The sequence below is a fragment of the Pteropus medius genome, unplaced genomic scaffold (assembly GCF_902729225.1).
Source record: "Pteropus medius unplaced genomic scaffold, Ma_sr-lr_union100, whole genome shotgun sequence".
NCBI classification, from domain to species: domain Eukaryota; kingdom Metazoa; phylum Chordata; class Mammalia; order Chiroptera; family Pteropodidae; genus Pteropus; species Pteropus medius.
The window spans coordinates 546,318-562,715 of record NW_024349505.1 but is presented as its reverse complement, the minus strand read 5'-3'; the positions used below and the strand labels follow the sequence as shown (position 1 = coordinate 562,715).

At 31.3% G+C, this 16,398-nt stretch overlaps 1 protein-coding gene across 9 annotated transcripts in view; it reads left to right on the top strand.

Moving 5' to 3' along the window:
- The window catches only part of CEP126 (centrosomal protein 126), a 91,327-nt gene that overhangs the window by 653 nt on the left and 74,276 nt on the right, over positions 1 to 16,398 (top strand). For all 9 annotated transcript variants that reach the window (XR_005657136.1, XR_005657139.1, XR_005657138.1 and 6 more), the window contains exon 2: positions 3,752 to 3,871. Coding sequence is in view for 5 of the 9 variants with exons in the window: in XM_039881943.1 (XP_039737877.1) it covers positions 3,752 to 3,871 (120 nt within the window). In the remaining 4 variants the exon portion in view is untranslated. The remainder of the gene's footprint in view (positions 1 to 3,751; positions 3,872 to 16,398) is intronic.

The window sequence follows — 16,398 nt, the reverse complement described above, 5'->3', positions numbered from 1 at the left end:
GTAAAATGTTTTGCTATTTTAAAGAGTCCATTTTAACACTTAACCTAACACCCTAATTCATTTACCAGGCTACTAAAGCCTAGTACAGTTGGGTAATTTGTTTTGTTTTCCATCCTCTGCCCAGTCTGTTGTCAGAGAGACAGCAGAGAAAATGAGAAGCAAAAGACCTGAACGCTTCATGCTTGGTTATATCTGACCTTTTCCTAAGAATTGGTCGAGCCCACCTTTGATGTTGCTGTTGACTGCATTGCAGAAAATTGAATTTTCAAAATATGTAAACCATATTTATTCCTTCAGAGAATGTTGTGTTAATTAGCATTTAACCTTTGTACTCTCAAAGGGCTTGGTTGGCAGTGATGGTGTTGTATAATCACCTTTATTCTTGTCTTCTCTTTCCAAGTTGACCCCGTTTTATTTCCACATTGTCTCCTACCTCTGGAATGTTACAATTTTAACAGCAAGTTGACAATTTTAATTTAGTGCCTTGCTCTTTCGCAGACTGTTCTAGGTGCTAGGGATTAAACTCTAGTGAGGAAGACAGATATGTGTAGAGCTTCATATCTGTTAAAATATCCCTCCTCTGATCATGCTTTCCTTTAGCTTCCATTCCTTCTGTCTTTACTTTCTTTGGCTAAATTCTAAAAATGGTAGCCTGCAATAGCACCTTCTAGTTTCTCTTATCTATTCATTATTAACCCCATTCACTTTGGCTTTTGCTTTTGCTACTCCCCAAAACTGTCCTCTCAAAGACGTGTTCTGAAATAAACAGTTATCATTTTCTGTATGAATTTGATTCTGTCCCCTTGACATTGTATTTTCTTGGGACACTAAACTATTACAGTAACCTTAATTTATCTTTAAGCACTGTAAATGGCTCATTGACAAAGTATATCTTTCCATCGTTTTCATTAATGAAATGGTCATAGATTTAATTCTTTTAGTTTGACGTAGTATGAATGTTGATCTAAATATCAAAGAAATTCAGCAGTACCTCAAATGAACAAAATAAAAAAGACTTAATTACAGAATTGTAATGATGGCTTCCTGTAAAGACATATATTACTAAAAATATACTTAAATACTAAATATATGGTTAAATTTTAAAAAGTTGTAGCTGATCGTTTCAGTAGATGCCCAAGAGGCTTTGATAAAATTCAACAAATTTTGCTAGTATGTGTGTATACATATATATTTTTGTTAGTTTGTGTTTTTGCTAGTATATATAAAAATATACAGTGTGTCTATATACATATATATTTAAATAGAGATAAAGGAATTCTTTTGAATATATTGAAGACACTAAATCAAGAATCTCATGTTACTAGTTGAAGAAACCATTAAACATCTTTTTAAAATATTAATTTGGATGTTCTTAGTATCTATAATGCTTCCCATTGAATATCCGGTACAAAGTAGCTGCTCAAATTTATTAAATGACTGACTAAATGAAAAAAAAATAAAAGAACTGTAGTCTTAAAATTATCAAGTGGCTTGGTAAAATTACTGCATGTGATTTCCAAATATAAATTCAATACTCAGAGACCATCCAGCTTTCTATGTGAGTCAAAATTTCCTGATTCTAAAGGCTATAAAAGAACAAAACTTTATAAAGTTTACCTAATTAAAATTAGCTAAAGTTCTATTATTTCAATTTCTTGTAAGAATTCAAATAGAATAAAGTTTGAGGGTTTTTTTTAAACTGAAAGGTGTCTCATGTCCCTTTTACACTGTGCCTCTTTTTTTCATGTCTCCAGTCTTTTCCCCTTCTATTTTATCCTAGTACTAACATTGTCTCTCTTCCTTACCTGATTTATATCTTATTCTTGATTATCTGCACATATTCTCTCACAAACATCCTTGGTTCTTTGTACCCCAAAAGGATGAGCTAAGATATAATGGCATGATATAATATGGCATGTTCTGTTAATAAGTATCTTAATGTGGCTGGGTATAGGATTTATGTAAGGAAATGTTGAGAAATAAAGTTGAAAAACAGACCAGATTATAGAAATCTTTATATTCCAAGAAATTTGAATTTATCATGAAGATGATAAGGAGCTTTTGAAAACAACAAAGAAAGGAAAAAACAATCAGATTTGCATTTAGCTGGCTTCGTGGAGTTTCAAAGGAAGAATGACAAGTTTAGAAGTAAGGAGGTGAGTTAGAAGACTGCTGATTCCAGGCAAGGGATTTAGAATGCCTGAGCCAAGGCTGTGGAAGGGGTTACAGAGAAGAAAAAGGATCAGGATAGCTCTGATTAATTTGTCAGGAATGTAGGTTGTGTGATACATAATTATTTGTTATGGTAACATATTTAAAACAACCTAAATGACCTCTAATTGGAAAAAGACTAAATCAGGAGAGGGAGAGATTAGGATGAAGTAGATAGAGCAGATTAGGCTGTGCTTTTAAATTATAATCATGTGTTACTTACCCAATCCAACAACTCATAGTATTCTTGGGTTTGTTTGTTTTAATGTTAAGTATTTAGAAATTACCTTCCTTTGAACAGGTATTTAACAAAGATTCTTATGGAAATATCTTACCTATACGGTATAGCTTATATGAAAAACAAAAATTTAACCAACCATCAATTATTCTTGAAACTTAAAGGTCATACTTTGAAAAGATGCAAAGGCAGCAGCATCTTTCTAACTCAGCAAACAAAAAAATTATATGTGCATATTACATTTTTATATTTATACATAAACATATTTATATATTTATATTTGTATATACAGAGAGATAGTCATTTGATTAAATTTAAGAATATATAGTTGTCAGAACACTACAAACTTTACATTTGTGATTTTCGTTATGTTCTTATGATGAGATCTCAAACATGTTGAACAGAGTACAGAATTAACTCCACTTGCATCATAGTTCTGTATGCTTCTTACCTGAGCGAATGCTTCTTCGCTTGAGCCTCTTGTGTATCCTGAAAGGAACTCGCACTTTCCTCCACTGCCATGTTGTGACTTTTAGTAGTCAGCCATCTTGTTGAAGTCTGACTCCATCTAATGAAGTACTCTATTAGAGAAGAACAAAATAAATCTTTAGCTGTTTCTGTGCTAGCAAAGAATAATATTTCCTTCCCCTTTATTTTCATTTTTATAATTCCTTCAAAAGAAACTTTAAGTTAAAATGTGTATGTGTGTGTAGGTGTATGTTTGTGTTGAAGTGGTACAAAATTTTACAGTAAAATGAAGATAAAAATGAATATGGCCAATGGTGTAGAGGTGGTTAATAGCAACATCATTGAAAATGAATAAGCTCCCATTAGTTTCAAACAGGTAAAAGTTCAAATAAACATGATGGTTTTGAAATATATATAAATTTTTTTTGTAATAATACTGAAAGGATCCTGAAATTTACTGAAAAGTATAATTCATCTATTTTATTAGTGAAATATAACCTTCATTTTCTTATATACATGCTTAAGATAGTAACTTTTTAATACTCAAATATCTGTGTAATGAAAGAAATGATATGTATTCTCCTTATCTGATGTCTAAAAGTAATTTTTGCCCCTAGAGAAAGTGAGACATATCTTCAGTTCTAATGCCAAGACAGAATTTTTTACATAAAACACTTGCTGGTCATATACCAACACTAATATGTACGCATACTAATTGTTCCACAAAAAATCATTGTGTCATTAGTATAAGTCTATAATTACATTTATCAGATAGCACTGACACTTATTCACTAAAGTCATGAACCATTGTCCTTAATTTTATGCTATCATTAGAGATATGAAAATACATCTAGAGAAAAATTTAGAAGAAGAACGCCAAATATTACTGCAGCAACAAAAAATATGTCGAAATCGAGCACGTAAATATTTTGTGGAGTCAAACCGGAGAAAAAAGTAAGTGTATTTTATTCATAGTATAGAAATTAAAAGTCATTATAAATTAGTAGTGTTTCTACTTTGTACCATTTTATGAACCTAAGTCATGACATGCTTTATCTGTAAAACACTGATCAAAATTTATGTGGTTTTGTACATTTTATATTGTTTTTCTGCCTAAAGCACAAAGAATGTGATGTACTTATAGTATTGACTATGACATAGCCACCTTTTCTTGTCATAGAACTTCCAATTACAATGTCATATACACTTCTTAAAATGTATTATCTTCTTTATGTATTGTTTCATGATAAATTAAAAGATTACCAATTAGTATTTAGTCTCTGATAGAATATGATTTGGTTTTAATTTATTATTCACTTCTGTATAATTTTTTTGTATGTGCTATCCTCATCATCTTATTGGAAAAATGGGAGGAAATATGAATAATGGTGGAAATGTGATAAAAGAATTTTATAAATGACTGCCATTAAAAAAACAGTTTTCTAGTATAAGCTGGAAACTAAAGTAAAAATGTAAACCAGTGACAATGTTTTTCAAGATTTCTTTAATAATTAGATTTTTTAAGATAATGTGGTTATGCCATTTTTTATTGTTGTTTTTGCTAACTTGTTCATATTTCTACAATATATGAATATCATAAAAACCCTAAAATTTATTAAGTACCTCATTGGACATATGTTGCAAATCTCATTTGGGGAGTACAAAATTATTTGCCTGTAATTTTTTTTCTGGCATATTTCTCTTTAGATTAACTCTTTAATTGTCTAGTGTACTTGAAATTATTTAATGAAACTTGGTTTTGTTTTGTATTTGTATGCTTCTGTTTTTCTCCTACCTTTTGGTTCCTAAAATTCTAAGCCTATAAAAGGCACATGATAGGTGTTCAATAAAGATGAATAATCATATGTTGAAAGAGTTATGGGCTTTGGAGTCAGAGATCTAGGTTTCAGTACTAGCTTCATGAGTTAGAGCAAGTTATTTAATCTCTTTGAGCCTCAGTTTCTCATTTATAATTTAAATTATTAGCATCTATTTCAAGGGATTATTATGTAGAACAAAAAAGAGTAAAAACACCTAAAAAGTTGAAAACACCTAAAAATAATTATTATGGTACCTAGCACATAGTGCTTCTTCCCTATTAAGCTTATTTATTTTGTTGATTAAGAAATTAATATTTGTCAGTTGTGTTTTCTAATAATTGGCTTGCTCTGTGAAATAACAGACTTTATATATGGAATTTGATCCATAACTCCCTGTCTTCTCTCATCACATATGAATTCTGATGTAGGAAATATAGAAGAGGAATTTTGGTTTAAAATTCTAAGAGGCAGAACATTTTCCAGTACAATTTCATTATGTTTTATTTTTCTGTTATCCTACAATGCTATGTAAAGACATATAAAATTTTCTCTTTTAAACACTAATCATTTGTCTCTATATTTCACTTTTTATAAAGGAGACCAAATTATTTATTCACTTCTGAATTTCAGAATACGTCTATCCTTATGCTCTTTTTTGGCCTTACTATTATTTATCCATTTATGCTTATACTATCCGCTCACATTATGGTCACAGAGTTGTTGGGTTTTTCTAAGTATTTTCCCTGTAAGTAAAGACAATCTCCTTTCACTATTTCTGTCAGTTATACTTTGACATTGTCAGGGCTGTCCTAGTAGTACTCAAAGGAAAATGTTCGTAGTACCAAGTGCTCTTTATTTATTTCTATTAATTATTTAAAATCACACATTTTTATTTTCTTTTTTCCTTTTTTTTTTTTTTTTTTGGTTTTTTTAATTGCCAGTATTTTTCTTCTGTGTTTTTATCACGTTCTCCATTCTCTCATTCAGTATCCATATAATGGAGTCCTCTTTGTTTTCCTCCAAAACCTCTTCCCTTCCTTCACCAATAGGTACTGTTCCAATAGATACTGGTTACCTTTTAGGCCTATGCATAACTGGCATCCAGGGACTTTCCTTTATTGCTCTTAGGAGTTGAAGCCACAGTTTCTTGCAATTTCCTTTTTTTCATTTTGTCCTATACCATTAGTTTGCTAGAGCATATCCTCAAGTAACTTTCTAATATGCTGCTTTCTAGACTAAGAAATTTTAACATATATGCACACATATAGGAAATAAACCAACTTATTTCCTACATTGTTTTTAAATTTCCATTTTAGAACTATCTTTTGGTAAATAAGTGAACAGGCATTTATTCATTCAGCAAACATAGTTGATTGAGTAGCAATAATTAAACATCAGGAGAAAAATTATTTTACCATTAAACTTTAGAAATGGCAATAATCTGATTAAATGTGACTTCGTGAAGAAAAGATGATGAAATAAATTTTAAGTAAAGAGCTCAAAAGGAGCCTTTGGATTGTTTTAAAACAATATAATGTAAATATATACAGGTGATCAGACAAAATCCCTATGTAACTAACTAGTAGAATAAGAGAGTAAGGGACAGAATAGGGGAAATTGCCCAAATAAAGAGAAAAGGAAACATTACCAAGTAGCAAGTAAGGCACAAGCACTTTAGAAGAGTCACTAAAATTTATAATTATAAAGATTCCTTTAAATATCCTAAAGGCAGAAAAAAATTACCTAGAGAATCATGGAATGAATTATTGGCATACATGAAGTATAGGGTAGCTGCATTATCGATGAGAATGATAGAGCTTAGAGTTAGTTACTCATGAAGCAGGAAAAATATACCCTTAGAATAAAAAGGAATTATACTTTAATCAATGTCATATTTACCAAACCACATATAAAGACATAGTATAAGCTAAAAAATAGATTCAAATTCCGATAAGTTGCTATATCATTAGGTTTAAATATCCACAAGTATATTATCTATAATATATTAAAGGAAAATTAAAGAAATTTAGGATATTTAGAAGCTATCTTTGACCATTTAAAATAATGTCATAGAGAAGAGCCATTTATTCACTCAACTTTTACTGGGCTTAATATACTGGAGGATAAAAAATAAAATACATGATTCCTGCCCTCAAATTACTAATACTGAAGTAATAAAAGATGTCAATACTATGCAATAAATACTATGATAGAGTCACCTACAAGGTACTGTGGCAACACATTTTATTTACTACAAGACAAGGAAGAATTCCTGGAAGAGTAAAGTCTTACTAGATAATCAAGAATTAGCCAGGAAATATGAAGGGTAAAGGTATTTTAAGCAAAGAGAACAAGATGTGAAAAAACTTAATGTTATGAAATATATGTGTGATTTAGGCATAGAAAAATGCAGATGAGAATCAGAAGATGAAGCTAGAGAGTTGGTAGGAGACATTTCATTAAATAGCTTTTCTGCCGATCTAAAGAAATTAAACTTTATCCTTAGGACTCTGAGATGCTGTTGAAAGAGAAGTGTTATGATCAGATTTACATTTTACCTCATTATAGTAAAGGGGTAAAGAATGAATTGACAGCACAGACTAGAGGCAAAGAGAACAGGTAAAAAGCTGTTATACAATCTGAGCAAGAGAATGAGTATGGAGGTAGAGTTGGGATTAAGCAGATAGGGTCAGTAGGAGTCAAAGATCAATATGGGTGGTGCATGAAAACCATTGTCAGTAATGGAATACTTACAGATTACGCAAACTTTAACATTTTAATATGAATCTTTCTAAATTACAATGTACACTTCTATCTTTTATATAAATTATGATAAATATGGTTTAATCTTTTCTTCATGCCATAGAATCATTATTGTGAGCATGAAATATTCTACTGTTATATTACCATACTGCCCTTTAGCTTTTAAGCTTATTTAATTTATAATCGTAGCCTCGGACAGGTAAGTTTGGTGAATTCTATTAAAAATTTTCTCCCTCACTGTTAGCTGTAATTTCTCTTTCTTAAACTCTTTATTTTGAGATAATTCTAGATTCACATGCAGTTGTAAAAAAAATAATATGGAGAGGTCCCATAATACCCTTTATTCAGTTTCTCCCAATTATAACATCTTGCAAAACTATAGTTCATTTTGACAAACAGGATTATGACATTTATACAGTCAAAATACAGAACATTTTCATCATCACAAAGATTCCTCATGCTTCCTTTTTATAGCCAAACCTATTTCCCTCCCACACCCACCTCCTGGAAACCACTAATCTGTTCTCATTTCTACAATTTTTTCACTTCTAGAATGTTACATAAATGGGATCATACTGCAAGTTAGCTTTAGGGATTGACTTTTTCACTTAACACAATTCTGTGGAATTTTTCCAGGTTGTTGTATACATCAGTAGTTCATTCATTTTTGTTGTTGAGTATTATTCTATGATATGGATGCACAAGAGTTTTGTTTAATCACTCACCCACTGAAGGACATCCAGATAATTTCCAGTTTGGGTTTACTATAAATAAAACCACTATAAATATTTACATGTAGATTTTTTGGTGAACATAAATTTTTATTTGTCTAGGATAAATGACCAGGAACATAATTGCTGGGTCTATGGTGGTTGCATGTTTAGTGTTTTAAGAAACTGTCAAACTGTTTTTCAGTGTGACTGAACCCACTAGCAGTGTAAGAGGATCTAGTTTTCCATACCTCACTAGCTTTGGTGTTATCACTATTATTTTATTTTAGCCATTCTTATAAGTGTGTAGTAATATCTCATTGTGATTTTAATTTTCATATCTCTAATGGTTAATGAAGCAAAGTATCTTTTCATGTGCTTATTTGCCATCTGCCTGTCCTTTTTTTTTTTCCCCCGTCCTCTTTGAATGAAATTTCTCTTAATGTCTTCTCTCCATTTTCTGTTTAGATTATTTGCTTTTTTTACTGTTGAGTTTTGATAGCTCTATATATTCTAGATAACTAATCCTGTGTCAGATATGTGGTTTGCAAATATTTTCTCCTACTCTGGAGCTTATCTTTTCATCTTAACTGAGTCTTTCTTAGGGCAAAGGTTAATTTTTATGAAGTCCATTATATCAGTTTTTCTGTTTATGAATTGTGCTTTTGGTGTCAAGTCTAAGCTCTTTGCTAGGCCCTAGTTCCTGAAGATTTTCTCCTATGTTTTTTCCTAAAAGTTTTAGTTTTATAAACTTTTTATAGCTTATAATTTTATAAACTACATAAAGTTCATAGTTTTATAGTTATGTCTGTGATAGATTTTAAGTTAACTTTTATATAAAGTGTGAGACTTAGATCAATATTCTTTTTTTTTTTCACCTGTGGATGTCCAGTTAGTCCAGCATTGTTTGTTGGAAAAGCTATTTTTCCTCCATAAATTGTTTTTGTATCTTTTCAAAAATCAGTTGAGCATATTCAGTTAATCTATATATGTCTATCCCTCCACCAATACTACACAATTTTGATTACATAGCTATATAATAAACCTTCAAATACAATAGACTGATTCCTCTCATTTATTTCTTTTTCAAAATTGTTTTAGGTATTCTAATTCCTTTGCCTTTACATATAAAATTTAGAATAATCTCGTCTGTATCTGCGAAAACTATTGCTGGGATTTTTATAGAAATTTCATTATTACCTATAGATCTATGTGGTGTAGGGAGAATTAACATCTTTTCTATGTTGTCTCCTAATAAGTCTACTGAGTTTTAATTTCAGCTGTGTTTTTCAGTTCTAAAATTTCCATTTGGGTCTTATTTATATCTTCTATTTATTTTTTGAGACTTTCTTTTTTTTTCACTTGCAAACATGTTCATACTCATTGAAGCTTTTTTGTCATGGCTGCTTTAAAATCTTTGTCAGATAATTCTAACATCTCTGTCATCTTGTTGGCATCTTTGGATTGACTTTTTCCATTCGGTTTCAGATTTTTCTGTTCTTGGAATGACAAGTGATTTTCTATTGAAACCTGGACATTTTCTTTTTATGTCATGAGACTCTGGATATTATTTTAACCTTCAGCTTTAGCTGACTCTCACTGTCACTGTGCCAACAGGGGAAGAGTGGGCAGTCGTCTAATTACTGACAATCAGGTGGAAGTCTAGGTTTACCACTCAGCAATTGTCGACCTCAGGTTGGGGAAGACTCCTTATGACGGCTAGACAGTAGTAGGAGTTCCAGCTCCACATGGTCTCTATTGACACCCCAGTATGAGTGGCCTCATTTAAAAATGTTATATTTTATTCTTAAAACAATTTTTTTTTCCAATTGCATTCTTTAATTTGAAAGAGTGCTAGTTTATCCTTTTTTAAATTTCTTTAATTTCTAATCATCTCAAAATACAATTGAATTTTAAACTTAAATATGATCATATCTCCAGAAAGTTGTAACTACATAAATCTGAAATGTGGTTCCATTCACAAAATACATCATATATATATAATCACAAGAGGCCAACTCTCCAATTCTGCCTGTGTCTCCTCTGACCTCAGATACTCTTAATACTACTGCTTGGGTTCTACTGTTAAGGAAAGTGTGGTTGTGATGGTTATTTGTTCACTTCTTAAGAATATTTCCAATAGAACAAAACAATACTCCATAGTTATGGATTCCTGGGAAACCAGGACAAACAGTTTGGCATGTGGCCATTATTTAATGAGGTAGCTCACTTTGAGCCAAAGTACTCCACATGTTTTATGAGGCAGCATTGAACATTGTTAAACAAACCCTTCACAAGTTGCTAAGGCACATTATTCACAGTACCCAAGATATAGAAACAACCTGAATGTCAACAGAGACATGGACAAAGAAAATGTAAGATATATGTACCATTGAATATTACTCACCCTTTAAGAAGAAGGAAATCCTGCCATTTGTGACAACACAAATGAACCTGAAAGACATTATGCTAAGTGGAATAAACCAGACACACAAAGACAAATATCATATGATCTTACTTATATGTGGAATCTAAAAAAAAAGTTGAACTCAGAGTAATAAAGTAGAATGGTGGTTGTGAGAGTTTGTGGGGAGGGCTGAGAGAAAAGGAAAAATATTGATCAAAGGGTACAAATTCTCACTTATAAAATGAATAAGTTCTGGAAACAATATACAGCATGGTGACTGGTTAATAAGAATGTATTATATACTGGAAGGTATTTGCTAAGAGTATTCTCACCACACACATACAAAAAATAGTAACTGTAGGAGGTGATGGATATGTCAGTTTGATTGTGGTACTCATTTAACAGCGTATACAGATATCAAAACATGTTGTATACCTTAAGTTTATACAATTTTTATTTATCAAAAATACATTTTAAATTTTAGTTACTAAGGCAGACCATGTTTCTTCTGTGAAAAAGGCTAATTCCAGGGTTAATGAGAAGCAGCAAAATAATCTTCCAACTCTGATTTCTATAATGGCAGAAAACTATCATTCTTTTTTTCATCACCAGCTCTTTTCATTCGCACACTTACCATAGTGCCTAGCACATAATAGCATAAAAGGGAGTCAGTAACTCGTCATTAAGTGAATAAGGAAAGAACTATATTAATCATCACTACAATTGCTTATTAAATCTATTTTATTATTGGGCCTATCATTGAGTTTAGAAGTGGAAACTTCTGCTTGTTGGTCACATTATATCCTTAGCATAATTAGATTCAGACCAACACAGGCTTTATTCCTTATGATCCTGGAAAGTATTGTGGGAAATTATTATTACTTTATATATACATTTTAGCCTAGAGAGCAGGGCCCCTATGGAACAATATTAAATAATAGTGATGGTAATTTCCTATCAAAATGACCTTCTGATTATATCAAAGGACATATCAACTCTTAGCTTTGGAAAGCCATTGTTCCTTCACTGGCAAACTTTGCCGAACTGGTGATTATTTTCTCAATTTCTCTAAAGTTGCGATTTTTTTTTTTCTTTTTTCCAACTTGGGGCTTTTGCAAGCTGTTTCTTCTGCCCAGAGCACTTTTTCTCCCATTATTTTCATGACTGGCCTTCTTATTCTAAAAATTTTAGCTTAAATGTCATGTCTCAGAGAACTTTTACCTTATTCAAAGTGAGTTCCCTTGGTTTCCTATATCAGACTAGAGTTTCCTTACTTCATAGCACTTATGACAATTAGTGATTCTTTGTTTACTTGGTTTTGTTAGCTTGCCTCACTAGATTATAAATAACTGCATAGACTATGTCTTACATTATTGTTATATTCCCAGAAGATAAATTATTATTAAGTTAAACTAATAGAAAACTGCTTTTATAACTGCTCCGATCTATTTAAAGTTGACATATGGGCAAACATTTATTCGACTGTCATTTATTAAGCATCTGTCAGGTGCAAGGCTTTGTGTTAGGCCCAGAAATTCCACAAATTAAATTTTTAGTCCTTGCACTCAATGAACTTAGAGTTTGATGGGGGAGACAGGCAGTTAAAATGTAGTTAATTCTTTAATTCAGCAATTCTGTGGAGTGCTTGCTATGTTCCAAGCACTATGCTATGTGCTGACACAGACACCGTCCTTCTTATAATACTTAGAGTCTAATAAGCAATACAGAAATTTAAATAGATAATTACAATTTAGTGAGATAAATATTATGATAAAGTTAAGCTTAGGGTTCCATGGGAAAACAAACTTTTGTTAAGTGTGGATGTTGGAGATAGAAGTGCTTTAGAAGAGAAGAGAAAAATTACAAAAAGTTTGTTACATAGTATATAAAATAGTCATTAAAAACCTGGCAGAATTGGACTGCCTAGTTTAGTGATTATGTGACTGTGAAAAAAATTACCTTTCTAAAATCGTTTTTTCATTTGTAAAATATTCAACTCAGAGAACTGTTATGGGATAAAACAAGGTAACGCATATAAAATACTTATCATAGTGGTAAGTGCTGGTCATAGTGAGTCTTTGTAATAATAATTACTCTTATTATTCAGTTTTCACAGGTCATCTTATATGTAGCGACAAACTTCCCTTTGCCAGCAACCTTCCCCTAAACTTTCTAAATCAGTCCCTAGAATCCTAATCATATCCCCTGTCCAAAAAACAAAAGTCAGTTTTATAAGTACTTACCCACATATAGTGTCTTTGGGAAGAAAGTAAACATGGAAAATGTTTAGCCCCTCAAAAAAAAAAAAATTAAGACTTAAAGCAATCAAAGACATATGATTGCACTAGAAACTATTCCTAGAACCTCAAGTTGAGGTAAATATTGATGCAAGCAATTTTTTTGGTGTGTGACAAATTCTCTGCTTGCAGCTTCTATTTTTCTCTATAATAAATGATGTGAGAGGGAGATAGACAGTGATATTGTGGAAAGTGTGAAGAGACTAGTAGATATTTGATAGCTACAAAGGGATGAGGTATAAGGAGTGATTAGTGCTCTACACTGTCACTTTTAACTATTGTTCTCTTTTTTTATCTAAAACCTTCCAGGTCTTTTAAAGTACATGCCATAAAACTATACCATTCACCACTATCTCTCCTTATTGCAGTCATCTATAGATCCTCTACATCATTCCTTGAAAGTTTTAGCACCCAACTCTTTTTGTCTCCTTACCACTATTCCAGTGATAGTGGACCATCCATCCAACTTGGTGACCTGTGACAATTCCTTTGTCAGAGATAAATATGTATTCTTGAACTTCATGTGTTTAATGCCATTCAGCTATTACCCTCGACCTCCAAAATCTCAATTTCAGGCATCTTAATCTCTGATCTATACTTCCTATATTTCCATATAACTTTTTCCAGTACCTTGAATTTAGCAATTTTAAGACCACGCCCCAATCCATTTATCTCATTACCCTTTCTCTGTTCATCTCATCCCTCGTATCCTCACTTCTAAAACTGAGTTTATTCCATGTTCTATCATTATCATTCCCTCGCATATACTTTCAAATCCTTTGTAGTCAGTCTCTACCCATCATAGCAACCACTGTTTTGATTTCTAACATCAGAATTCATTTTTCCTATTTTTGCACTGTTTCTGGTTTCTTTCATGTTCCTCCATGTCATTACATATATTGGTAGTTCATTCTTTTTTTATTGCTGAGTGATGTTCCATTGTAAGATTATACCACGATTTGTTTATCCATTCTCTTATTAATGGACATTAGATTGTTCTAATTTGGGGTTATTAATTAAGCTGCTGGCTGAAAGATAATTCAAGCCGAAATGGCAAAACATGAGAGAATAAGTAAGACATCTTTTTGTGGACAATATGTTTCATTTCTCCTGAGTAAATACTAAAAGTAGAATTGCCAGGTCTCAATGTATGTATATGTTTACCTATATAAGAAGCTGTCAAGTTTTACAAAAGGGCTGACTGACCATTTTACACACACACCAATAATGTACATGAGATCCAGTCGCTTCGTAACCTACCCACTCAGTATTTTTACAATTTTAGACATGCAGTAGGTATAAAATGATTTTGATTTGCACTTCCTGGATTAGCCATTCATATATGATTTTTGTGAAGTCTTTATTTAGATATTCTGTCCATTTTTATTTGGGTTATTTGTCTTTTTTTTTTTTAAGTTGAAGATTTTTTATTGTGGTTACAATTCCTTTGTCAGAGATAAATGTATATTACAAGTCTTTTCTTGCAAGCTGTGGCTTGCCTTTTCATTTACTTAATGAAATCTTTCAAAAAGTATTTTTCACTCTTGATGAAGTATAGTTTATCAATTTTTTGTTCTATGGTTACTTCCTTTTGTGTCTTTTCTAAGACATTTTGTCTACCCCAGGTTTATGAAGATAGTCTTGCTTTCTTCTAGAAAGTTTATATTTAGCTTTTAGGTTTCAATTTATCATCTATCTCAAATTATTTATGTGTAATGTTATGGAAGGGTTGAGGTTCATTTTTTCCATAAGTTTATCTAATTGCTGCAGTACTATTTGTTGACAAAAAATTTTTTCTTTCTCCATTTAGTGGCCTTGGCATCTTTTTCAAAAATCAACTGACCATATATGTGATGGTTTACTTCTGTATTCCATATTCTGTTTCATTAGTCTATCTATCCTATACCTGTACTACACTGCCTTGATTATTGTAGCATTTTAGAGGGAATTTTCAACAGCAGAACTGTTGACATTTTGGATGAGATCATCCTTTGCTATGAGAGGCTGTCCCTGAATTGCAGGATGTTTTGCAGCATCCCTGGCCTCTACATACTAGATACCAGTAGTATACTCCAGTTGTGACAATTAAAAATATCTCCAGACATTGCCAAAGGTCCTCTGAGAGGGGAGGGGCATAATTGCCTCCATGTGAGAACCACTATCTATAGTGAAATGAGGTAGTATGCATCCTCCAATTTTGTTCTAATTCAGAATTGCTTTTCCTATTCTATTTTTGCTTTTCCATATAAATAAACCTGCCTAGATTTAAGTAAGATTGTGATGAATTTATAAATCAACTTAGGAAGAATTGATATCTTAACAAAATTGAGTCTTGTAATACATGAAATCTGTGAATAGGGTATATCTCTCTCTTCCTCCTCCCCTCTTTTTGTTTTGCTTTGTTTTGTTTTGTTTAATTTCTCTCAGCAGCATTTTCTGATTTTCAATGAAGAGGTCTTACAGGTCTTCTGTTAAATGATTCTTAAGTATTTTTTATTTTGCAAATTTTGTTTAATTTAATTTTTCATTGATATGTGTAGAAATACAATTGGTATTCCTATACTGACCTTGTTTTCTGAGAACTTGTTCAGTTCACTCATTAGTTCTAGGAGTTATTTTAAAATTTTCTTAAGATTTTCTGTTTATGTAATTGTCATCTACAAATAGGGAAATTGAGTCCTATCTTTCAAATTAATATGCCTTTTATTTTTATTTTTGCTTTTTTGAACTCTAAAACCTCCAGTACAATAGAAGTAATATGAGTGAGCATCTTTGCCTTCTACCCTTTTGTGGGGAAGTATTCACTATTTCACCATTAACTATGCAGCTAGCTAGGGATTTTTGATATATGCCCTTTATCAGATTGAGGAAGTTCTCTTCCATTTCTAGTGTGCTAAGAGTTCTTCTCATGCATGTGCATTGAATATTGTCATATAGCATTTATCCTTTGGTCAATATGGTGAATTGCATATATACATAAATGTATGGATTTTATATATAAATGTATAGATTTTATTTGCCAATATTTTGTGAAGGATTTTTGTATAATGATTATAAGAGATGTTGTTCTATAAATTTCTTGTAATGTCTTTGTCAAGTTTGAAATCCAGGTTATGCTGGCTTTATAAAATATGTTGTGGAAATGTTTTCTTCATCTCTATATTTTAAAAAAGATTACATATAATTGTTATTTCTCCTTTAAATGTTTGACAAAGAAAGTAATAAAATATCTAAACCTGGAGTTTCTTTGTAAAAAGCTTGTTAATTATAAATTAAATTTTATTTTTCAAATTTATTTTTCTTCTATGTCAAGAATTTGTCCATTTATCTAAATTGTTGAATTTATTAGCATAAAGTTGTTCATAATAGTCTCCTAAGGTGGTATTAATACCCGTGGTATTTGTAGTGATAGCCTATCTTTCATTTATAATCTTGATCATCTTTGCGTATTATCTTTTTTTCCTTCTTTGTTCTTTTTTTCCCA